At 41.3% G+C, this 24,433-nt stretch overlaps 1 protein-coding gene across 3 annotated transcripts; it reads left to right on the top strand.

Annotated features, from left to right (window-relative positions):
* The first annotated feature begins 566 nt into the window (after positions 1-566).
* On the top strand, positions 567-18,584 carry LOC113021995 (proto-oncogene tyrosine-protein kinase Src-like). 3 transcript variants are annotated; one of them, XM_026166938.1, is made up of 13 exons: positions 567-1,025; positions 9,249-9,530; positions 10,947-11,046; positions 11,910-11,927; positions 12,660-12,758; positions 13,020-13,123; positions 15,341-15,490; positions 15,574-15,729; positions 15,909-16,088; positions 16,267-16,343; positions 16,455-16,608; positions 16,753-16,884; positions 17,318-18,584. In XM_026166938.1, exons 2-13 carry the CDS (start codon positions 9,257-9,259, stop codon positions 17,524-17,526), a joined length of 1,653 nt encoding a protein of 550 aa, XP_026022723.1. In that variant the 5' UTR covers positions 567-1,025; positions 9,249-9,256; the 3' UTR covers positions 17,527-18,584. The 3 variants fall into 3 exon arrangements, with proteins under 3 accessions (XP_026022723.1, XP_026022722.1, XP_026022724.1); XM_026166937.1 differs by having other exon boundaries at positions 9,185-9,530; XM_026166939.1 differs by lacking the exon at positions 11,910-11,927 and having other exon boundaries at positions 9,185-9,530.
* Positions 18,585-24,433: the final 5,849 nt, after the last annotated feature.

The following is a 24,433-nucleotide window of genomic DNA, read 5'->3' as shown; positions in this document are numbered from 1 at the left end:
TACTGGGACATAAGAATTGCACGTATAGAGTTACCAGTGAAATTAAAAAGCTTTTGGGAATTCTACTTCCAATATCAGCTATTGCAGAGTTCCGAGGGTTCTATGAGCGACATGGGCCTACATTATAGTGCCTCTGCTTGAATATATCTTCAAGTTAGTTGACTGTGTCATTGAAAAAAGTACTGGGATTGTACGTTTTACTTCTCCTTGAAGTAGTTTCAGTTCTCCGCTTCAACTACTGGAAACTTGATGCGGGAGTGTGGGAGAGGATATCAGCTGATGGATGATAAACACCGCTAAACGCCGACCGGGTTCCGGTATCACTGCACCAGCAAAAACTTACCATTAGGGAAGTGTGTGTCGCTTAGCAACCAATTTTCCCAGTCGGCTAAATGGAGCTTTTCAGCAAACGACAGACGTAAACATACAGGGCACGCGCGTAGTGTCTTATTACCTTTATTATAAGAATGTTTTCAGTCGTGACTAATAAAAAGATATTAGGAAAACCCAAACGGGGGGGGGGGGATTTCTGTCAACGCCGCGGCGAATTTAACAGCCGGCGTCGAGTTACGCAAGGTGACGTGGTGAATGCTCCCGACGTTACTGCGTAAAATCCAGCCTCCCCATATTTGCGCTCTCGTGTTTCGTTGGTGATGCATTATCTAGTGCCTTCCCCCCCACGAGGCATGTCTTTTCCACACTACACCACTCCTGCTTCGTCGCACCAATTTACCGCGCCGCCGACCCTTCCCAGCTGAACAGGTTTGCCCGGCCCACCGCAGCCGCTCGGCAGCTGTGCCCCCAACTCCTGAAAGCAGTCCCCGTCATGACCTCCTCCTCCTCCTCCTCCTCCTCCTGTGATTTTGCCGAAATTCGCTAAATGGGATTCGTGGCTGGCCCGGGGTTTCCACAGCAACTGGCCATCCGATTCCATTATTTTTCTAATGAGGACAGCCGTTCGGATCTAACACGGTTCCTCGCTGCGCGTCTCTGATTTTTGGGCTAAATCTCAAGACGCGTCAAAGGTAAGTTAATTAGAGCTCGTAGCAGTTTAGTGCGATAATGCAGATTTATTTCGGCATTCAATGTCGGCTTTTCTTTTTTTTTCTTAAAAAAAATGTGTGCTGCGCATTTTTCTCTCACGGATGTTTCACACAGGGATTGATAAGCTACCCCCCTCTTCACTGACTTGTATTTTCATTGTTGCACAGGCCATTCACTCGCACATTTGGCCAGTGCCACTCAGTCTGTGCCAGGGCTAGGTTGTTGACGATTTACTACGCCCCGCAAAATGCAAAGCGTTTGTGCAAATCTCTCATTTTTGTCTTGGCGATCATCACGAACACTCGGGAAGACGCAGCAAATCGGCTGCGCACAGAAAATAAAGCCAACAATCCATCGAAATTCAAAATGGAGCTGTAGCAGCACCTGTTTTGGTTCATCAGGCCGCATATGCGCTGTATGTGAGCCAAAGCCTACGACACTCACTGGAGCATTGTCCCTTTTTCATCATTATTATTATTTTTGTCCCGGTTCCCATTCACAAATCACTGTTTACGAGCCTTGTGGGCATCTGTTTAGCAAACACGAACAGTGAACGTTTTTGATTTCAATTTACGATTCTTTCTAATAGCAAAGACATTATCATTTTTGACAGCTGCTGATCCTGTAGGCAGCTACTACCCCACCCCGTGTTTCTTTGATAGCAGCTTTGCTCACAACAACTGGCGTTTAATCCCGTGGAAATAGAGTTTTAATTATGTGGTTAATCTATTTAGAGTTGGATTTGGGGGCTCTGGACGAGCTCCAGCTTATTTCCTTACGGCGGGGGATTCAGGTTTTTGGCTTGAATCATGGGAATGCTCAGTATTGGATGTTATCACTGGATGAAGATGCAAGCATTATGTTAGCAAATTATGAAAGAACATTTAAATACCTTGTTGAATTCTTACAAGTGCATTTCAAGCAAAAAGAGTGCAGGAAGTGGGTGAAAATGCATCATAATCCCCTCATGTGGCTGTGAAAGATTGAAATTTGATATAGGCCTGCAAAAATATTTTTTTTTAATGATGTAGGTCTACTTTTTTACAAGTTGCAACAACCCTAGATATCGTCTTAATACCATTTGTTTTGTCCAGTCAACCATCCAAAACATCAATTTACTCTCATAACAAAGAAAACCAGAAATAAATGACAGAAGTGAAAGCTTCTTTAATGTTCAGTTGTTCATTAAAACTGATTAACTGACTGCCAGTTAACAATCAGACAGGCTGTTGTGAAACAGTATGTGTGTAAAATGACTTTTTCAAGAGAACAGATTCAAAAAGCAGACCCCGACTTTATTTTAAAATCCTGTAAATAATAAAAAAAAGGCTGTGTGTAAATGACCTAGAATGACACAGCGTCATTAATAAGATATATAAATTTGTAGACTGAACGACTGATGTCCTGTAAAATTAATCCGGCTACAGCAGCTGTTCCTTTTAGTCCGGATCGCTCGCTGCCAGAGCCACTAGTTAAAGATGGGCGGAAGTGGGTTTTATCAGCTGAGTGCCACAGTGCCCCTCTCCTCTCCACTTATCTTCCTCCACTGCTTTTTTTCCTCGCCTTTGCTGAGTATGTTGGCTTCTAAGGAAGAGGGAAGATGAATTGAGACAGCTAGACAGAGACTTTCACTTTCCAAAGTCTGTGGGATTTAATCATAAAAAGAAATGGGAGGGAAAAAAACACAGAAAATCTGATTTGGGGAGTTACAGGACTAAAATTGGAGAAGGCTCGATAGTTATGCGACTGCATTGTCTTTTTCTCTCTCTGACTTTTGCTATATATAGATGATCTGTACGTTACGCATGTATCTGTGGACTGCATTGTTCATCATGCAACATCTATATGGGAATAAGACAGCGACACTAATGTGCACATTTCCTCTCGTTTTAATCTTGAGGAACCATCATTACTACGCCCCCACCACCACCACCACCCCCTCGCCTCCCCTCCTCTCCCCTCCCAAGGGCAAACCGTAATTTTCCCATTCAGCTGAAACATTGGCTGGAGCTGTCTTTCCTCTCTGCAGCACAGTGGCAACTGTTACCGTCTGTTGTGACTCAGTGAGGTTTGTCGTGGCCAAATGTGCTTATGTGCCTGACCAGACATGTTGAGCTTGTGAGCTCAGCCTTAGATGAAGGATTACGAAGGTTAATATGGAACTCCAAACGTTTTTTGGTTGTTTTTTTTTTTGGCAACCTATGCAAAATAAGAATGACAAAAATGAGAATGATTGCACTAAAACACTCCTCAACTGTAAGTAGTGCTTTAAAGCAGTCATTTTGTCAGAAATTCTTAGGATGGGTCCTTTGCATTATGGCTAATTATGCTATTTAACATTTAGGGACTTGATTGTGTCTACTGAAGAGATAGGTAAAGATGCTGTACACCAGAGAATATTGTTATTGGATGATCAAAGATTTAATGGTTATGTTACTATTTCAGTTTAAGTTGATGTAACAGACAACATCTGCAGTTTTTATTCTGTGCAAGAAAGCATTAAGGTTACTTGAAGCTCATCTACAGCTTCTGCATTATTATTCTGGTGAAGTGGATATCTTCCAGTCTTTTTCGGACTAAATTTTGTCATTGTTTTCTCAAACAATGGTTCCTTGTTGAGATGCGGGCAAAGGGTGGTAAAAAAAAAAAAGTGGGGGTGGGGTGGGGGCTACAATGATTGTAAAGGCTGCATAATTAGGGATTCGGCTTGAAAATAATTGCAGAAAAACAGCACAGAAGTGTGCTTTGTTGAGTGTGTGTAGATTAAGATATCCGTGAGACAATGAATTACAATGCAGAATTTCAGTAGGACTAACAGATTAACAAGTTTAAAGGTTTAACAGACGGATGCTACCTGGAGACAAACAAAAGTGGTGTATTTTCTCATTAAAAGCTAATCCACAGCAGCAATGTCAATGGCAATCTATCCCAACTGCGTTGAGGAAGCAAAGCTGCAACACAGCTGACTGCAGAAAATGTCAGCTCTGTAGGGATGAGGTTGAAGTTGGGATTCCACCAAGTCATTCTTTGGGGAAAACAGAGCTGAACATATTTACTGATAAAGGCCAGCTTTGACCTGCTGTGCACACGAGGAAATGTCAGGTATGACTGGCATTGTGGATAACTGTGCACTTTGACCCCCTTGTCACTTACACTGGAATCAGTATGGACATGGTGCAGCATAAAGTCTTTCAGTATGCACAGAATCATTCAGTAGTCTTTCAAGATGGATATGAAAATGATAAAAAGTCATATTGGGGCACATGTAAATTGAAACAAATATTGGCCTGATGCGATGCAGTTGAAGAGCATGAAAGGTGTTAGGACTTGTCTACTTTATATCCTGCATTCCATTTAGGCAGCTGGCTATTATTCCTTTACTTTTTTCTGCTTTCTCCACAGCTTTTGCTCCCTGTTGATGAGCAGAAAGTTTAGATTCATAGGGTATCAAATCCTTAGAATCACTCTCCATACAAGGCAAATCAAGAACCGGTTAATTCCGTTTAACTTTATTTATAGTCTCCATTGAGAACAACACGTATCTCAGTGGACTTTACAGTGAGAGCTAAAGAGGTTATATATGGCCTATATATAATATAGAGAAATCCAACAATCCAGAGCTTACCTTACAGCATGTCTTTACTCTATCTCTTGACATTTAAACCACATATTATGTAACAAATGTGGAACCTTTAAAAAAAAAAAAAAAAATACTGAAAGAGTGCCACAAAAATCCCAGCTGCTTACCTCAGCTTTAAGAAGTTTGCAAATTTGAGAAGACACTATCCATTCATGCTCGAAGCCAACTTTCTTTAATAATTAAAGAAAAGTATTTTTAATATTATTATTATGATTATTTGGCGCAAAGCAACATGAGTTTCTGTTTGAAAGAGATTCTGTTTTGCCTTCTTGCTAGATTGACCGCTTTTCTTCTGATTTGGTCATGACCCATAACCCACAGATCAGGTTTGCACGTCTTCACTTCTGTGCCAATCTGCTGAGCCTGTCATGAACTTGTCTAAAAATGTAATTAACACCAGTTGTGATGGGGCCAGGAGCATAAGGAGAGGTACACCCCGGACGGGTCACCAATCTGTTGCAGGGTTAACAGAGAGACCAGAAACCATTCATACTCAGACCTAGATTCATCAGTTAATCAAACTCCATGCATGTCTCCATAGAGAACTCGCATGGAAACAGGAAGAATATGCAGAGTCCACACAGAAAGACCCAGGATCTTCTTTCTGTTGACAGTGTTAACCGCAGAAACCAAGATTCATGACAAAAACGTTCACAATATCATGCTGCACTTCCACCTTCCTGTACTGGCAAGTTTAATGCGATGCTTAAAGCTCAGTCAGATAATGACTGAATTATATCAGAATATTGGAGGGTATTCCTGTGGTATTTATTTTTTTATTGTTTTTGTTGTTCATCTCATCAAAGAGAAAAACTGAAGTATGAACTGAATGTTTGGGCCAAAAGTAGAGGTATATAGAGTAAACCTTGATAACTGTTACACTCCTGTCTGTGAAGTAGGTCACATCAACTGATCCACTACAAGATATTATCTTCCATGAGACAAAGTGCAATATGTAATGGTCTGTAATTGTATCTGGCGTCCTCATAAACACTGGGGTCAGTAATCTGCTTGTGTAGCGTCAGCCATTTCCTTGTTTTTTCCATTGATCTGCAAGTTGGAAAATAGTCCAAGAAATTTTCAGTCTGCATCTCTAGTCCTGGAAAACCATGAAAATGGAGCTCTCCTGCTCCATCTTCCTCCCTCTCTCTCTCCTCTATTCCTTCCTCCCACCCTGCCCTCCTGCTGCTCAGGTGCCTGTTCTTGTTGCAGTCGAGGTGTGTAGTGCAGTCTGCTTCATCTAAAACTGCCAACTCAACTTCACCTCATCTCTCACATATTTTCCAGATCTTACTTACTCTTTTCTTTTGCAAGACTCTACAATGTCTAATTCCATTCTCACCAATCCATAGTCTTTCATTTTATACCCCTATGCTAATGTGGTCACATGTTACCACTTGATATTAGGCCGTTGCAACACCATATTAGGAAAAGGCACAAGGCTCTGCTACAGAGCTACTTCTGTTGTTTACACAAACACGCCGGCTTTGAGGCTTCCGAGGGCGCTGTGGTTTGTACGCTGCTCTGCGAAGTACTAAACTAAGTGCTGGACACTGCAGCTCACATTAAACCTGTGTGTGAGAATCATTACTTCTCCTCATCAGTCTGAGATTGATCCTAATGATTAGTACGTCTTCCAAATCCATTTGAGGCTATCAAAGCCAGAATGAGCGAATCAGAGTTGGCTTGAACTCCTCTGCCGAGTGCTTACCCTGCTGAATTTACCACCAGGGAGATATCTGTGCAGTCTCCAAATTCACTGTGGTGCATATACTAATAAAGTTGAAGTGGTGAAATGTAAATTTGGCATGTGTGACACACATGGGTACATGTCATATGGCATTACTGATTTCCTTGAGATCAAAATGTCTTTCCTCTGTGGAATCAGCAATAGACCACAATAACGGGTAACGAGTGAGGGACAAGAAAGGTGTACTATGATAGACGGCAGAGTGGATCCGTGCTTGACAAATTCTGACCCTACCAGCCGATTGTCACGGCAGAAATGGAGGCTCATCAGACCGTTTTTGGAATTTTTGCAAGCCTGTGCGAATTGTAGCCTCAGCTTTCTGCTCTTAACTGAAAGGTGGTGCTTGCAGTGTGGTCTTCTGCTGCTATAGCCCATCTGCTTCAAGATTTGACGTCTTGTGGCTTCAGAGAGGTTCTTCCAAATACCTTTGTAACGAGTCATTATTTGAGTTACTGTTGCCTACCAATTAGCTCAAAGCAGCCGGGCCATTATCCACTGGCATTTGACATCAACTAAGCACTTTCACCCAGAGAATTTCCACTCACTGCATAGTTTCTCTCTTTCAGACCATTAACCATACTATGAGAAAATCTCAGTAGATTAGCAGTTTCTGAAATACTCAGATTAGTCCATGTGACACAAACAGCCATGCTATTTTCCATTTCGATGATCAGTTTGAACACGTTGTCTTGACCATGCCTACATGGCTAAATGCATAATGAGTTGCTAGCATGTGACTGGCTGATATTTGCGTTGATGAACAGGTGTACATAACAATATGGATGTTATGAAGTTTTCATAAATTTCCAGTCACACAGATGTAGTTTGACTAGGGGCAGCTGTGTCTAAGGAGGCAGAACTGGTCATTCACCAGTTGGGAAGTTGATGGCTCAATCCTCTAGGGAATCCCCTAGTAGCATATCGAAGTAACAGAGGACAAAATGAAAAGTTTCCCCGTGTGGTAAGGGCCCACTTTACATGTATCTTATCTTTACCTTTTTTTCTTCTTTTTTTTTCCGTTGAGGCGGATGTTGATCATTAGAGGCGGTCAGTGCAACTGGCCATAATGTTGATTGCCAATGTCTAAAATAGCTCTTTAAATTGATTAACACAATTCCCACTTCCCTGTCCATCTTTGTCTGAAGCCCTATGAGCTTGTCTCAGTATGACTCAGTGTTGCACCATGGGATACATTAACCCCTCCACTGCACCAAATTACATCCTGGCAGGGGCTGAAGCGAAGCTTGCACGACTGCGCTCGTGTTTGAAATCGCTCGTGTACGTTCACACACGCATTGTGGCTTACACGCCAACACAGCTTCACAGTGGGAGCCTTGGATGTCTTTGAGGATTCCCGTACCTGTGTAATTAAGTTATAGTCACACATCACACTTAAAACACCCACTAAGCCTCAGCTGTCTGCGTTGCAGTATACAACAACCACCTACGCGTTCTTTTTACAGCCGCTGCCGGTTCCTTCCTCTTTCCCTTTTAATAAAACTCTGTCCTGTCTGTCAGACTAACACAAGTGTGTTGGAAACATTCATAAGGATACACGGGTTGCTGGAAAAAGGATATGAGACACAACTGTGTTTGGGTGTTAGTGTGCGACTGAGCTTAGTTTCCCAGAGACCAAGGAACAGCTGCTAATGCACAGAAACGCACACACTCGGTCTCGGTTCCAAAGGAACAAGACTGTTTCATGTGTGTGTGACTGTCTCTGTTTCAGCTGGCTTGAAATAGTCGGTCTCGCAGTGACTCACGCCGCTATGCCTGGAGGGGAGGATTGGTCTTGGTGTGTGAACAAGGCACTCTAACTTTCTGTGGGTGCACTTGACTGTCTGAGCATGTTTGTCTTTGTCTGCACTCGGGATGAAGGCGCACTCTTGACTTGTTGCATTTATCGGGCTGTAATAAATGTATTTGACATGAGGATGTGAAGGAAAAGCAGCAGTATAATTACCTGTTGGAGATGAAACTGTTTGTGTCCTTGTCAACTCAGCAGCATTAACACACGGCTTCAGTACGGCCCACAGCTCCTTTGTTTGAAGCTTTGTTTTCCACGTAAATGCTTATTGATTCAAAACAGATTGAATCAGACAGGAACGACCTTGAATCTATGCGTGTTTTTATGTGCCCTCTTCGTGGAGTATTTGCATGCTAAACGGTTTTAACTGAACCTGGAGCAGCTCCAAGGATACTCAACAGCAGACCGGGAGAGCTAAAATGAATGCGATGCTAGAAGCAAGAGTTTTTCTTTTAGGAGACTGAATGGCTAGAAACTGAAATGGGGTCGCTTCCTTTTCCTGAGTGAACTTCATTTTTCTTTTAATCGTCATCTTTAAAATGTACATTTGTACAGTCACACTGAAATGGTCAGATTTAGTAAACAATTAAGAAAATGAACACTGTATTTAAAAATAACACTGTATTAAATGTCTACTGAAATGGCATCAATAATTAAGGGTTAAAGCATTAGGATGCTTGTGGGTCAAACTGCATTTAAATATTAATAAGAATATCCTCATTCATATGCCTGCCTCTGAGTCAAATTTTGCTGCTAGGACTGGCAGATATGATGGCAGAGATGTTGGATGAAATTGCAAATGCAAAAAAAAAAAAAACTAAATAAACACTTACTGAATTGGGATACTGTAGGGTTTTGTTTTGTTTTTTTGTTTTTTTTATAGCAGTGTACATGGTCTACAGTATACAGTGATGGCATGTATTTGACTTTTATTGATTAACAGAAGCAGTAGCAAAGCCACTTCGGACCTTAAAGTGCTGCTTACTCATCATTGGCTCTGGTCCCAGGTCTGCACATGGGGGCGGGCAAGAGCAAGCCCAAGGAGCCGGGCCAGCGCTCCATGAGCCTGGATGGTACCATAGGCACAGGCTCCGACAGCGGGCACTTCCACCACCTGGGACCCGCCCAGCAGACCCAAACACCCAACAGGAGCCCTGCCGTCGGAACAGGCAGGCGGGGGCATCAAGGGCAGCACCAGCACGCCCCAACAAATACTCCCGAGCTGGCTCTCTTCGGAGGAGTGGACCACACGGGAACTGTCACATCACCTCATAGAGGACCTCTGTCAGGTAGGAAAAACATTATCATAATGGGTTAGTTGGGGCAAAGTGGACAAGTTTATTTATGTAGCGCCTCTTAACAACAAGCCATGAAAAGACAAGATTTTTTTTAAAAAGTCACCTTTTTTTGATTGTATAAACATATAAAACATTAGAGTAGAATTAGAAAGATGACTCTGGAAAGTGTAAAGTAAAACTACTGTGAAGCTTTAGTCCCACATTTAAATAAAGTAAATGCAGCAGGAAACAGAAACACATCGTACCCTGATATGAAAGAACTGAGTGGGAACAAACAGTAACCTCCTGTATAATTAGTGAGCTTTTAGAAGTGCTTTTAAAGGCAGATTTTGTTGTTTCTCTTGGTTCCAGTCTTTATGCCAACACGAGCTAACTGCCTGTGTGAATGTGGTCGTGAAACGGATTCAATAAATCTGACGAGAACTTTGATGTCTCTGTCAGCCTACGGACTTGCTTTCAGTTTGAGATCACAAAAGTCCCAAAGTGGATGGGGGGGGGAAGAAGCAAAATCTGATTCATAATGAGTCACATTTACACAGAAAAATATTTAAAAGCATCTTTTTTTTTTTTTTTCTCACTATCTAAGAGCCAGACTTAAAAACTTCTTTTCGTCTTTGAAGCACCACATGTCACGCTGTCCATATTTTATTTACTGGATATATTTAAACTGTAATGTGCCTAAACCAGCCAGATGGCTGGGTTAATGTTGCTCCATCCAGAGAGCAAAGGCCTGCTGGTATATGAAGAACAGTTCTGCTGGTTGCAACCTACTGCTGCGCACCTAATGAGCCAATCAATGATCGGCTGAAGAATTCCCCAGTTTAGGTCTCAAGTTCATTAAATAAAGCTACATAGAACCCCATTAATATCATACCTTTGTCCTTCAAGGGCGGTCAGACAGATGCTGTCTGAATGTCAATATTTTTCATTAGATACATTTTCAGAGCAGCAGTAGAATACCTTAACATCTAACCCTGAAAAGCTGAAAATTCAAGGGCTAGGTCACAGTGCTAAAAATCACACACGTTATTCATTATATATATGTTATTATTATTATTATTATTATTAGAATAATATTTTTATTATTCCACTGGTTTTTAACTGATGATTTTCTTCTTCAAATTTAATTGAAAAACTGACTGGCGACAGCCTGAGAGGGTTTGGGCTTGAGACAAGATGAGGGAATCTTTGCTAAATTAAATGCAGAACAGTGGTGTGCTTTTAAGTTTACCTTGTTTTTAGATCCCTGGGAAACCAAATTGTACCTAAAAAATAAATTTCCCAGCTCTGTTAAACCAGTGTCATTGATCTTAAGTGGAAATACCCTTTTGTGTGCTAAATGTCTTTATTTCAGTGTCTGTATTGTTCCCCAAATGAACGTTTCTGTTTCTCCGTGGTCTCTTTCAGGAGGCGTCACTACATTTGTGGCTTTGTATGATTATGAGTCACGAACAGCATCTGATCTGACCTTTAGGAAAGGGGACCGGCTGCAGATTGTCAACAACACGTAAGAATCAAGAGTCATCCCACTGTAACTCTAGTAGTGATGCCACACAGTCACAGAGATGTGAATGAACAGATTTCTTGGTGCACACGTGATCTGTGACGCGCACATATGTGGACATGAATGAACACGCGGTGATAGTCAGATCTGGTAACTGTCGATCCTTCCCATCTGTTTACTAAAAGTGAGCAGAACAGCTCTGCGCTAATGCATTCTGTTCCTCATGGGCAACTGTGATCATCATAATCTTTTAAGAGACTTCAGAGGGAGCATTTTGTACCGAGATATAGATAGAAACAGGACAAAACAAAACAGGTTCAAGTGAAATTACGTTGTTTTTTTGGGGGGGGGGGTAATTTTTGCGAGTTTTTTCAAGCTGCTCTTTCTAAGCTAAACATCTGCAACATAACTCTCTTGCAGGTGTTTACAATCACAACAATTTTTTGTTTTCCTATGAGCTCTTTCTATAACTTCCTACTATAAGTCTGCTCTGCTGGTATTTATTGAGAGCCTGGCACTACATAATTGGGCTGAAAAGTAGAATAAATACATAATGAAGCATTACAAAGCAGTGCTTAGTAGTTAGATGAGTTTAGCCAGGCTGTATTTCTAAGGCCTAAAGTGGACATTTATGGAAGATAAATGAAATATATTCATACTCTCCTATAGTATTAGAATCCCACATTGAAATGGAAAATCAAAGTTAAATCAGCCCACTGTGTAATCCCACAGCTTATGCAGCTCGTCTGCTATCTGTCTGTGCCGTGCTGCGTGCCTTGCCGTGTCTCCTTGCTGCATTTTGATGTGTCTGCTGTGTCTGTTATCTCTCCCTCTCTTTCTTTCTCATGCTTCATGGTTTCTCCTAGGAAAAAGTACAGCTTCAGGTCAGTAATATTTAATGCAATAAAAAAAAAAAAACCCCTCATGCAACCTTTTCTTCACCGTCCCTGCGATCCTTGCATTTGCTTCATCGTGAAGTGGTAAATAGAGATGGACTAATTCTATATCTCCTATATAAAACATATTGCATGTTTCTACATAGAGCTAAAGTTGAATCTAAGATGGGACAAGTGGAATAAAAGGTTGCCTGCATTTATTTTCCATCTTACCAATTTTTTTTTTTCTTAACTCCATCCTATCAACTTTGCGGGATGAGGTTTTTTAAGTTTCACTTTTGCAGTGTAAATGGCACTATGGTTTTCAGTCAAATGATGTGGAAGTTTAACTGGATGGATCATATCAGAGGGCACTGTTTCAAAGTTACTGGAATATTTCAGGGATAAATCCAGTAATGTTCAGTTTTTTCTCATTGGCAACAAATCCCATAAGTCCAAAGCCATTGATAAATGAATGCACGGTCTTTCCTACAAACTAAAGCTCAAACTGGTCCCCAATACATGTGCAGTTTCCCTCAGTTTACATCATTAAATCAAATTTTTTAGCTTCTTATATTCTTGGGTCTTTGAGCAAAAGACAAGGTAGAAGTTGTTCCTCATCAATGAAATATGGTGCTGATTTTGAATAAACTTTAAATATCTCTAATTGCCTTGTTCAGTTTTGTTCGTGATTGACTCTCACTCTCTCTTCATCTCTCTGTCTCTCTCTTTCCCTCACAGAGAAGGGGATTGGTGGCTCGCTCGCTCCCTGACAACTGGAGAGAGCGGTTATATCCCCAGCAACTATGTGGCTCCATCCGACTCCATCCAAGCAGAAGAGTACATTATCCACTCTTTGTTCTCCTCATGCGATTTACCCTGCAGTTTATTTACATCTAAAGCTGGTTTTCAGTGCAGAACCTGCATGTAGTTGTGCTCTGCACGCATTTTAATGATCCATGCATGATAAGGCCATGTTTACAAATAAAGAGTACTGACATACAGTTCATACATATAATCCAAACGTAGCTCTGCATTCCTGCTCCAGCTGCTCAGTAGTAGCTCGTCACTGATCTCGCTCTCTGTGGCCCACTTTGGCAGGTGGTATTTTGGGAAGATCACTCGACGTGACTCGGAGAGGCTCCTTCTCAACCCTCAGAACAGACGAGGAACTTTCTTGGTGAGGGAGAGCGAGACTACTAAAGGTGAGAGAGCAGACATTTGCATCACTTCAGAGACTACAGTCATTATCATGAACCATTATCAAGAACAATTAGCTCTTCTGCCTGTCTGCAGTCGCGTAATGATGCATTAAATCAGCCTGAGTGCTTTTTTTTTTTTCTCACATTAAAACTATCTAGCAGCAGTGTTCGACCTGCACAAAGTGGCATTTCTTTATTTGACCAACAGGCTTTTGGCAGGCGTATTTTTGTTTTTTCAGGCTGATGACATGTGCAAAATGTGGATCAACATGATTCTTCTAAAATGTATTGTAACTGTGTTTAGGCCTCCCAAGTATAAATAAATAAAAATTATATCATACATACACTATGAGATTTGACATTTTGACAGCAGGGATTCGAAGACATTAAAAAGATTTCCACTGAAAACTATTTTTATGCTAAAGTGGTTTCATTGTTTAAGTAAAATGCAGATGCTCTCTTTTTTTCAGCTTTTTTTTAAATGCTTTAATGTGCCGTTTTCATTTTGGTGTGGGACAGTGCAAGCACAACAAATGTATGGGCTCATGTTTTCCCCCCTTTAAACATTTCGCACACTAAGCAATTAGTTGAGGTGGCAAAAACTGCTGATAAGTTGATAATTAAAACAAGAATTAGTTGTTGGCATAATGAAATTGTGAAATGATCAGTTTTTCAGTTGTTTCCTTACACTCCATGACTATCTAGTAAAACTGTCTCTGTAAAACATGTTTAATAAAACCCCAAGATTTCTTAATTTTTCACACATTAAAAATGTGTGAGGTGGGCAAAATAATAAAGCGATGACACTTTTTCTGCCTCCCTGGAGGCTTACACAGAGTAGCAGATGTGCTTTGAAATAAGTAGATCTTCAGGGACTCAATTTGAAAGAGGTAGAACCTGCTAATTAAGTCATTTGTTAACTTTCACACTGGCCTGCGGCGCTGTGTCTTTGTTCTCTGGGCTTGTGGCAGAGTTTTGCATCTTTCGCTGAAAGTCTGCACTCAGATCTGGTCCCTGTGACGTAAACTGACTCTTTAGGGGGCTGTTTTGGAGGAAGTAAAAGGAAAAGATTGGAATGGGTTGGGCTTGTGAATGGATAGGGGTGAATCACTCTGCCAGAACTAGGTCATCTTAGAAGGTTGCTGGATTTTCCCCCGGCTATAGGTCCATGTTCTCCCACCACACACACACACACACACACACACACACACACACACACACACACACACACACACACACACACACACACACACACACACACACACACTGAGAAGAGGGGAGAACTGTGAACACTTGTAGGAAAAAGGGGAGGATTTGGGAGAATAGGAGGAGCTGTTGGCAGAAGATGCCATGGCCTCTGGGTGTGTTCTGTATAAGATATCAAATGTGAGGCTCGCAGTGAGACAGAGATGAGCATGAACATGCCTCTTGCATGTTGAAAAAGATGAATCTTATCATTCAAGGTTCAGGCTACAAGCACTCACATTGTGACCCTGTTAAAGAAACCTTTCCTCTGAGCTCTTGACAGGTTTTTGTCTCTCTCATGTCACATACCTAAGAAGAAATGGTGTGAAGTGGCTAAATGCTGTAGTAGTTGTAATCATGTAAAGGCTCTTTAGCTTTCAGAATATGAATAAAGGATAATTCAGTTTTACATGTTTAGTTTTAAATCTGGAAGTGAAGGTACTTGAGTAGTACTATAGTGGTGGTAATGATTTGGTACATTTGCTTGATGCACTTGGGGAAGTCTGTCTTTCCTGCTCTAGAGTTTCTTTCTAATGAGAGAATAGGTCAGTCAGTGAAACTCCAGATCGAACACAATTGATTTTTTTCATTTGCTTTCATGTCTCACTGTAAAGCTTAGGTTTGCTAAGTGAGTTCAGTCCTTTTTTAAATCGCATCAAGTTTGAGTCCTGTCACATTTCTAAGTTATTTGCATTTTGTTTGTTTTTACCTAATCGGCTATTTTGTCATCATTATTCTTGTGAAATGTAGTTTTGTGAAAAACTGTTGGACAAAACAAGGTTAATGAAACTTTCTGTAGTGGTGGGCAGTGGATAAGGACAAAGGCTTAGTTATTTGGCCATTAATCCAACCAGCAGGGTCTTAAATAGCCAAAGCGCAGCTGCTAGGAAACTCCAGAGAGCAGCTGCCAGACGGGCCAGGAGCAATGTGGTTTTATTGTTCTAACCTGTCTGTCTGTTTTTGTCTTGCTCACAGGGGCGTATTGCCTGTCAGTGCTGGATTATGATAACACCAAAGGCGCTAATGTTAAACATTACAAAATCAGGAAACTGGATAGCGGAGGTTTCTACATCACTTCACGCACCCAGTTCACCAGCCTACAGCAGCTAGTCTTCCACTATCGCAGTAAGTACTCGGGTGCATGTAGTCACCAAAAGTTAGGAAATGTCAACTGCATTGATGGTAACTCTTAACCTTTCCTCATTCAGAGCACTCTGATGGACTGTGCCACGCTCTAACAGATGTTTGTCCAGTGACCAAACCTCAGACGCAGGGACTGGCTAGGGATGCCTGGGAGATCCCCAGAGAGTCTCTCCGCCTTGACGTCAAACTGGGACAGGGCTGCTTTGGAGAAGTCTGGATGGGTAAGAATCCCTAACATACCTTAGCAGATGGGTTAAACTTTTATGATGCAACATGAGCATCATTTACTCTTTCTTGTTAAAACTAGGAAACCTTTTATATTTGGAGAGTAGGTGGACTAAGAGGAGTAAGGACAGCAGTTTACTGTAGAAGCAATGTCTTTTTGTCTGGCTTCTGACAGGTACGTGGAACGGTACAACACGAGTAGCCATTAAGACTCTAAAGCCCGGCACCATGTCTCCAGAGGCCTTCCTTCAAGAAGCACAGGTCATGAAGAAGCTGCGGCACGAAAAGCTGGTCCAGCTGTACGCCGTTGTGTCTGAGGAGCCCATTTATATTGTAACAGAGTATATGAGCCAAGGTAGCGCATCACAGCAGACTGTGTCAAGAGATGGTTCTCAGACCTGCTTGATACTCGGACAAATTCATAATCCTCTTTACTAATTCTTGTTCAAAAAAGGGGGAAAGGGATGTTTACATTTGACATATTATCAGCTTAGGTTTTCGTAAATTAAATAATATTGGGTTTGTGTTCACAGGCAGCTTACTGGACTTTCTTAAAGGCGAAGCTGGAAAGCTGCTTCGTCTGCCTCAGCTGGTAGACATGGCTGCTCAGGTAAAACTACAAAAGATCAGTGTGCTTAAGTGCATCATCTAACCACCAAGAATTCAATACTAAAAGGTGTACTACATGGAAATTTAAATTTCTCGTCCTCTCTCCTTCCAGATTGCAGCAGGCATGGCCTACGTGGAGAGGATGAACTATGTCCACAGGGACCTGCGTGCTGCAAACATCCTGGTAGGAGACAGCCTCGTGTGCAAGGTGGCTGACTTTGGTCTGGCAAGACTCATTGAAGACAATGAGTACACTGCAAGACAGGGTAAGTCTCCTCTTCCTACTTAAAATATTTACACTCAAATCAGAGAGAGAGAAGTTTGGTTACAGAAGAAAAAGTGACTTATAAGAATAAGATGTCCTAAAGTGTTTATAACATGCCACACTGAGTTTCATAATGTTTTCTTAGGAGCCAAGTTCCCAATCAAATGGACAGCACCGGAGGCAGCTCTGTATGGTCGTTTCACCATTAAGTCAGATGTCTGGTCCTTTGGTGTGCTGCTCACAGAGCTGGCAACCAAAGGCAGAGTTCCCTATCCAGGTAAAAGCTCCACCTGACAGGATAAACCCACATAATAATTTCAGTTTCTTATTCAAGTAAAAAAATAAATCGCGTTGTATGATTTAAAATAATTCAATATTTGATAAACATCTTGCGCTGTGAGACAGAATTGACCAAAACTAGCTGATACCTTTCTACACATCCAATAGGCAAATCACATAAGTTGCACCATATAAGGTGTTTTAGCATACCCACAATTGCTGCACATCTGCAAATCTTCTCCTTTTCTTGCTACATCTGACTTGATCAGCTGTTGTCATTGATATCTGCTCTGCTCACTGATCAGGATGTTTCTGCTGCCATCCCAGCCTGAACCAGCTTCCCACCCCTGCAGGCTGGGAAGGTCCTGGATCAGAGCCATACCACAAAAGGATTTCTGTCCAAAAATCTAACTTACTGTTTTTCTTGACAGGTATGGTTAACCGAGAAGTGCTTGACCAAGTGGAGCGTGGCTACAGGATGCCTTGTCCAGCAGAGTGCCCAAGCTCCTTGCATGAGCTCATGCTTTCCTGCTGGAGGAAGGATCCAGAAGAGAGGCCTACATTTGAGTACCTGCAGGGCTTCCTAGAGGACTACTTCACCTCCACAGAACCCCAGTATCAGCCTGGGGAGAACCTATAGAACCGTATATCGAATTGAACCTGGTGAGAAGGGGAAAGGGCCTCAGCACAGAATGATCTGCACTAACAGACCTCAGAGGAGCTCCTGTTTAAGGATCTGAGCCTGTGAAACTCAGTTGTGAGGAATTTGAGATTCATCTGTGGAAGTAAAACCGAAATAGAAACCGGCAGAAGTCCCCTCATGTGCCATAACGGAACTTCTACAGAAGAACCTGAAGAACCTCCTTTCTGCAAGAACTCACTGTTTACTTAAGTTCTCTTGCAGTAAAGAGGTTGAGCTGTAGAAGGCAAACTCTTGCTGGACTGACTGTGGCTCTGATTGAATCGATTGACTAAACTTGCGGGTAAATGTTTTGGAGAGATGCGACCGATGTGGGAGGAATCAAATCAGGATCTACAGAAAGGGCAAGAGGAGAAAAGATAAAGCTCCTGTCGAAGAGAGTAAGAGGGAGGATATTTCAATCAGGCATGAGCTGTTTAGTGAAACCTCCCTCTTTCCCTCTTTTGTTGCGTCTCTACACCATCGTCTGGTACCTTTTCCGCCCACAGAAGAGCACTGCCCCTGTGGCTCAGGTGCCAAAGGAAAGTCTGTCTCTCTTGAAATCCTTTATCTCATTTCTTCCCCTCTTCCTCTATTTCTGTCTGACTTTCAGCATTTCTCTCCAGTTTTCTCAAGTGCTGCTTCTTCAAAGTGTCTCCAAATAACTCAGCTCTGGAACTCAACTTTGCATCTTTATTTTTATGTTTACTTGGACAGTACTCGTCCTGTGGTTTCAGGTTTTGTTTTTGTGGCAGACAAAAGTATCTGACAACACTTTATTTTGTGGATTTTTCTGTGACTTTCAATAGACAGGCTATTAAAATAGCCATAATGGTAGTGCCAGGGTAAATGTACTCAACAGGCAGGTTCTGTAACACTTAAATTAGGTAACTTAAATTAACAATTGAGGGCTCTCTCTTGTTTAATCATCACCCTGTCCTTTTCTAGCTGTATTTCTTGACATACATAATAAACAGCCTGCTGGAACCAACCTTGATTAAAAATGTCTTTGATGCAGATAGTGTCTGAGTGCTTGTTTTGATTGACTTAATTTAACTGGAAAGTTGCATTGAAATAAGCACTGTCGCCGTGGCACTAAAGGCCACCTTCAGTGAATATCTCTGAACCATAAGTGAGGGGAAAAGTTCCATCATTTATGTGAACTTTTGACGCGCGTGAACCGGAAATGTGGGAGGAATGTGGGAGGGAGTTGTGCCAGACTGGTATCTTTGCAAGATGGCAGCTATGGAGCTAGCGCTTGAAGAGAGAGTCTCCCTTCTCTATGTACTGTGGAGAGCAGAGCAGCGGCGTAAAAGACGTCCTCGCCGTACCTGGGTCCATCAGGTCCTCCAGAGGCATGAGCAGTTTGGTGAGTTTCACCACTTGCTCCAGGAGCTGCGCCTGGATGACGGCCGATTCCAGCGCTATCACCGTCGGCCAGTTTGAGGACCTGCTTTCCCTCGTCGGTCCCAGCATCGCCCGCTTAAACACCAACTACAGGCGCTCAATCCCACCTGCAGAGCGCCTGTCCGTCTGCCTGAGGTTAGTAAAACTATTTAATACGGTAGTCCTTTATTGATATCTGTGCTAATATGCTAATCCATCCAGTTATACACTGCTAACATGGATGTGCTATGCTAACAGTGAATGCTCTCGGTGTTTACTGAAAGCAAACTGTGGTACAAAGACGACTGTTTATAATATTTCTAGTGATACTCAGAAGCTCTCATCAAGTCCCGATTTAATTCGATTTATGCTGTTATCAGTGTTTGAATGATAGCATGGCTGTGGTGTCACATCAATGTATGCGCTCGGTGTTTGCTGATATCAAACTGTAGCATTAGCACCACTGAGTTAACCTTGTAGTGATACTCACTCCTTTTTATTTAGACCTGGTTTAATTCTGGGATAGTTGAATATTTGTATATAATCCCTGCAGCTGTCAGACTCTATAGCAGGGGTCACAGCCTTTATTAAAACAGAGTTAGATAAAACTGAACAGTTTGGTTCATCTCTAGTTACATGGTTCTATCTTGATAAGCTGTCTTATCACAGATTAATTTCTCAAAAATATTAATGATTTAAGCAAGGAAAGGGCTACATGTCAACACACAACTCTTTATTTCTATTAATGTCTCACTTCATTCCTACCTGATTGACATGTTTAGGAATTATGAGTGATTGGCTCACTGTAGTGAAAGTTGCTACCAATCAAATTATGATATGTTAAAGTTAAAACAAAACACAACTGTTTTAGATATTATCTAATATACATTTTGTAATTATCCTTATAATTACAAAATGTTTTATGTAAGATTTAAGTTTTGTGATTTATATCTGACATCACAAAAGTATTTTGGAATTTGAATAATGTATTTTGTAACTGCAGTACACATAATACTGATTTTGAACAATTTTGTCCAGGTTCCTTGTCACCGGGGACTCCTTCAGGACCATCGCGTTCAGTTTCAGAGTCGGTGTGTCCACGGTGAGCCAGATCACCCCCCAGGCAGCGACGTCCATCTGGGACTGTCTAGTGGACGACTTCATGGCTGTGCCTTCACCTGGAGACTGGCGCTCCATCACAGAGGGATTCCAGGAGCGCTGGAACTTTCCTCTGTGCTGTGCAGCTCTGGATGGGAAGCACATCCAGACAAAGGCACCCCATATATCATATAGGAGACACACACATTGATATACACTAAATATTCATTTCATTTCTTTTTTGTGGTGCCCAAATTGATGCACCTGCTTGATTTTGTTTAAACAATTATTGCACACTTTCTGTAAATCCAGTAAACTTCTTTTCACTTCTCAAATATCACTGTGTGTGTCTCCTGTATGATATTTAACTGACATTTTTTATTGTAACAACCAACGATTTATACAGGACAATGATGGCTATTAACAAGGTTGCCCAAACTTCTGCATCCCACTGTATCAGTATATTTTGTCATTAGTATAATATGAAATAAATTCTACATGTGTCAAGTTGTGTGCCAACATTTGCTGTGTAGTAGAACTGAGACATTAGTCATTATAAACATTTATTTGAAATAATATTAAAAGTCTCAAACAGAAAAACATTAAACATAAATATATAAAATATAAGAATTTACAGAGAGACAGGAATAAAAAGGACCAGCTGCTCTCCAGAGCAGGAACAAGGCTGAGGAGGAAATGCTCCATTGGAGACTGGTGTGGCCTCTTCAGGGACTCCAGGATGGCCAGCTCCACCGCCGATGGACCGTCCTGGGACCCGTCCCTCATCTGCCTCGGAGCCGTCCTCCTCTGTGGGCCTGTAAAACAGCACAAAACACAAAGAAATGAGAAGGCTGCTACTAGATTTTAATTTCAACATTGAAAAAAGAACAAAAACAATAACAGGATATAATCAGATTGGTTGTAGATATTTAGTAAAGGTGATCACAAGGGAATCCCACCGACTAAAAAGGTATCAGTGCTTGCTGTACATATCTGTGGGTGCAGCAGCAGGAGCTCAGGGACTGGGGATGCTCTGCTGCAGAATCAGTTGGTTCTATCAATACAGTATTAAATGTTAACAGGTTGGATATAATAATCGTAGAGTAGACAGTGGTCCCTCATTTATTGCAGGGGTTCTCAGAATAACTAGCCCCTGGTCACAGTTCTCACAATTGATTCTCAAAGTGCAAACCTTTGTAGATTGCAAAACGTAAAAGTATTATTATGCCGCGGTTTGTCTTCATCTGCCCGCCACTTTCGTGCGCCTTTTTCCCTCACGGTGCAGGTGTCTATTTCCGAATGAGGCTCATAGTTATGGGTGTTTTTGTGCTGTTTTTTCTATTGGACGCGATGGTTATCAAAACCAAACGTGATAAATTTGGCAAGCGCAGGAGATTTGTCAATCAGGCTGCAGAATGCAATGCTGTACTGTGCAATAAAAAATCAGCGAAAAAGCAAAGCAGTGACGGATGAACAGCGGGACCACTGTGTACTGTTTATTAATAAACAATAAAATATATTCCTAAATGACAACATGCATAAAAGCAGAACGGTATTTGTACGTAAGTGGGAAAATAGCGGTGGCTTGCTAGCTTTTGTGCGGCTTCCCCGGGTCAGTGAAAACTTTCAAAAGAGAAATGAATGAACTTACCAGGTTGCCCGATCTCTTCACATATCTTCCTCCAAGCTCGGTCCTTTTTATTCCTGTCTCGGTACTGAAAGCAGCTGGTGTTGTACAGCTCCGAGTTGTTTGCTACCGCATTGATTAGCCTTCCCCTCCATTGAAGTATGAAAGGCTTTGGCTGGATCTGCCCCTTTGACCTAGGTAACAGCCACGTCACCAGGCTCCTGATTGGTTGTCGCGGCGCGATTTGACGCTGGAGTTCAGATTTTTCCAACTCGAGCGGTAGACGCGAAACGCGCGTATGCACAAAGTGCAACACAAAAACTCACGCGCGTGGTTTTATTCGCGCGTCAAACGCGCCTGACGCGCTACACTGACGCGCGTTTCACGCGTTTTGGCGTTTTCGCGACGCAAATCTGCTTCCGAATTTTCGCGGGACCCGCAATCGCGCGTCATCGCGCCTTTCCATTGACTTTACATGTAAACCTGACGCTCTATTCGCGTCCATCGCGTTCGGTGTGAACACAGCGGTTGATGATGCTACTACTGGTAAATATCAAAGTCAGGATGGGAAAAGCCTCTTTGGGCCTGTGCCAAACAAATCACATTTCTTTACTGCTATCCATGTATATACTGTTTTATTATCAATGGGGCTTCCTTGTTGTTGTGGGGTTTTTTTTTTTGGTTTTTTTTTTAAACATACTATGATTTTTCTGAAATTAAAACTCCCCAGTAAACTCCATGCTAGCAAGTAAAAACAAACTGCTCAACAAGACAGGTTTTCATTTACCTCACATGTGTCGTCCCTATGAAATATGCAACCAGGCAGCCCTAATGAAACTGTAAAACTCTGATCAGGTAACCCCAATAAAACTGTGTTTATGACTTAAATATAAAAGTTGATTTATGAAGCCAGTTAGCATGTTTGTTTTTTTTTGGTTTTTTTGTTTTGTTTTGTTTTTTTGGTGCCATTCTTCTCTTGAACATTGGCTGGGTTTGTATTTATGCTATACTTTACATCAACATGTGTCTGTTTACTTCATGTTCAGGTCAGGCCCGGAGATCATATACAGACTTCTGAAACTATTTTTCTTTTTCTTTCTTTTTTTTTTACATCTCAACCACTGCAGCCAGTTCTCACTGTCATATTGTACATACTGTAGCTGTACCATGTATGCCACTAAATGGCAGGGTTATGTTGGATGTCACACATTTTGCAGTGATTTGTTTCATAAAGTAGCCAATAGAACAGCAAGTGTAAAGTTGGAGGTTGTTGCCAACAAAAACAACAATGCCGCTTATCAAACTAGGAGGCATACAGCAATAAAATGAATATCATGAAAATATGATCCAGTGACAGTTAATGATGACTAATATTCTGAAACCACAAAAAAAGGGAAGTTGGGTTGTGATGCGATGGTTTGACATGATAAATGAGGTCAAAGATGTAAATAGTATCTTAAACAAATGACTGTGACTATCATGTAATTTGTTTTTGTATAGTTTCTTTCATTGCACCTCCATGCTGAGGTTTTTACAGTGACACGCCTGCTCCCAAAATATTAATAAGATGCTACTGTACATGGGGCTTAAGGAATGTTTCTTCTTTTTTATTTTTAGCCATGTTCTATTTGAAGCCTCTGTTTCTGCAAAAGACAATTCAGAATTGGGCTTGAGATATTTATGTATATCTTTCCATGAACATATTAATAGTATGTTCCTCTTTTAGAAAGGGTAAATCCCAATTTGTTTTGACACTCTGAACTGCCTGCAAGTCATTGGGACAATGTCAGTGGGCCCATGACAAGTATGAGTAATGCCAAGGTCTGATTGGATTTTCTGTGCTATATTTAATAAGTGTCTCAGTCTTTTTTTTTTTCTTTTTTTTTTTTTTTTTTTTTTTTTTTTTATAAATCTATGCAGTTTCAGTCTGAAATTCCTGCAACTTTATGGCCATTTTGTTCTAAAAACAAACTATGATCATAAACAGAAGGTGTGAGCATTTTGTAAGGACTTCTTTTGTCTTTCTTTTTTGTTCCAATGTAACAAGATTGAAATAGGTATTGTGCCACTTTATGTTGATCTTTAAATGTGCAATAAATTATATTTCAAATGTGTTTTGATAAGGGTGTGTGCTGGTGTGTGTGCTATCTTAGGATTACAAAATTGTGTGTCACACTACTTGTTATGACTCATTAACTTCTTCATAAAGTTGTCAGTATGCAGCACCATGAGCATGTGATGATCATTGGTTCAGTGTGCTGCAGTTTCTGGAATATTTAGGCCAGTGGGCTTACAGTATTAGATTTTTTTTTTTTTTTTATCTGATGTAAACCCTGTATGTTCAGATATATTCATTTGTATTTTATCTCTATACTATTTTCAACGTACATAAACTGTATATAAAAGAAAGATGTAGTAGCCACTATAAAGAAACCTGATTTTGAATTCGGCTTTTTAAAGTTAAAGCGCTAGAATCCTGGCATCGTTCACTTCGGGGGTTTTGAGCCGGAAGTGAACCTATTTAGGGGAGAGGTTGGAGTTCTAAGGGATCAGCTAAAGTTAATATGCTGTATTCATTGGGTCTTTATCTTACAATATAAAGTTCCATAATGCGACAAATGAAATGCTAGAATGTCATCGACCAAAAATAAAGCCCAGACTTCTTGGACCTTGAACCACACAGCAAGACATAATATGGCCAGATAATTACATAAAAAAATGCACCAAAGCCACAAAGAATTTTCCAGCCTGCTCAGC

This window comes from Astatotilapia calliptera, chromosome 5 (assembly GCF_900246225.1).
Source record: "Astatotilapia calliptera chromosome 5, fAstCal1.2, whole genome shotgun sequence".
NCBI classification, from domain to species: Eukaryota; Metazoa; Chordata; class Actinopteri; order Cichliformes; family Cichlidae; genus Astatotilapia; species Astatotilapia calliptera.
Note: the sequence above shows the minus strand (reverse complement) of the source record. Positions and strands in the feature narration are given on the sequence as shown.

Excerpts from the sequence above, each read along its gene's own strand:
- LOC113021995 (XM_026166938.1), top strand. The coding sequence starts at position 9,257 with ATGGGGGCGGGCAAGAGCAAGCCCAAGGAGCCGGGCCAGCGCTCCATG. Across the intron at positions 16,089-16,266 it reads AACAGAGTATATGAGCCAAG|GCAGCTTACTGGACTTTCTT; the intron begins GTAGCGCATCAC and ends TTGTGTTCACAG. Across the intron at positions 16,609-16,752 it reads TGAGTACACTGCAAGACAGG|GAGCCAAGTTCCCAATCAAA; the intron begins GTAAGTCTCCTC and ends ATGTTTTCTTAG.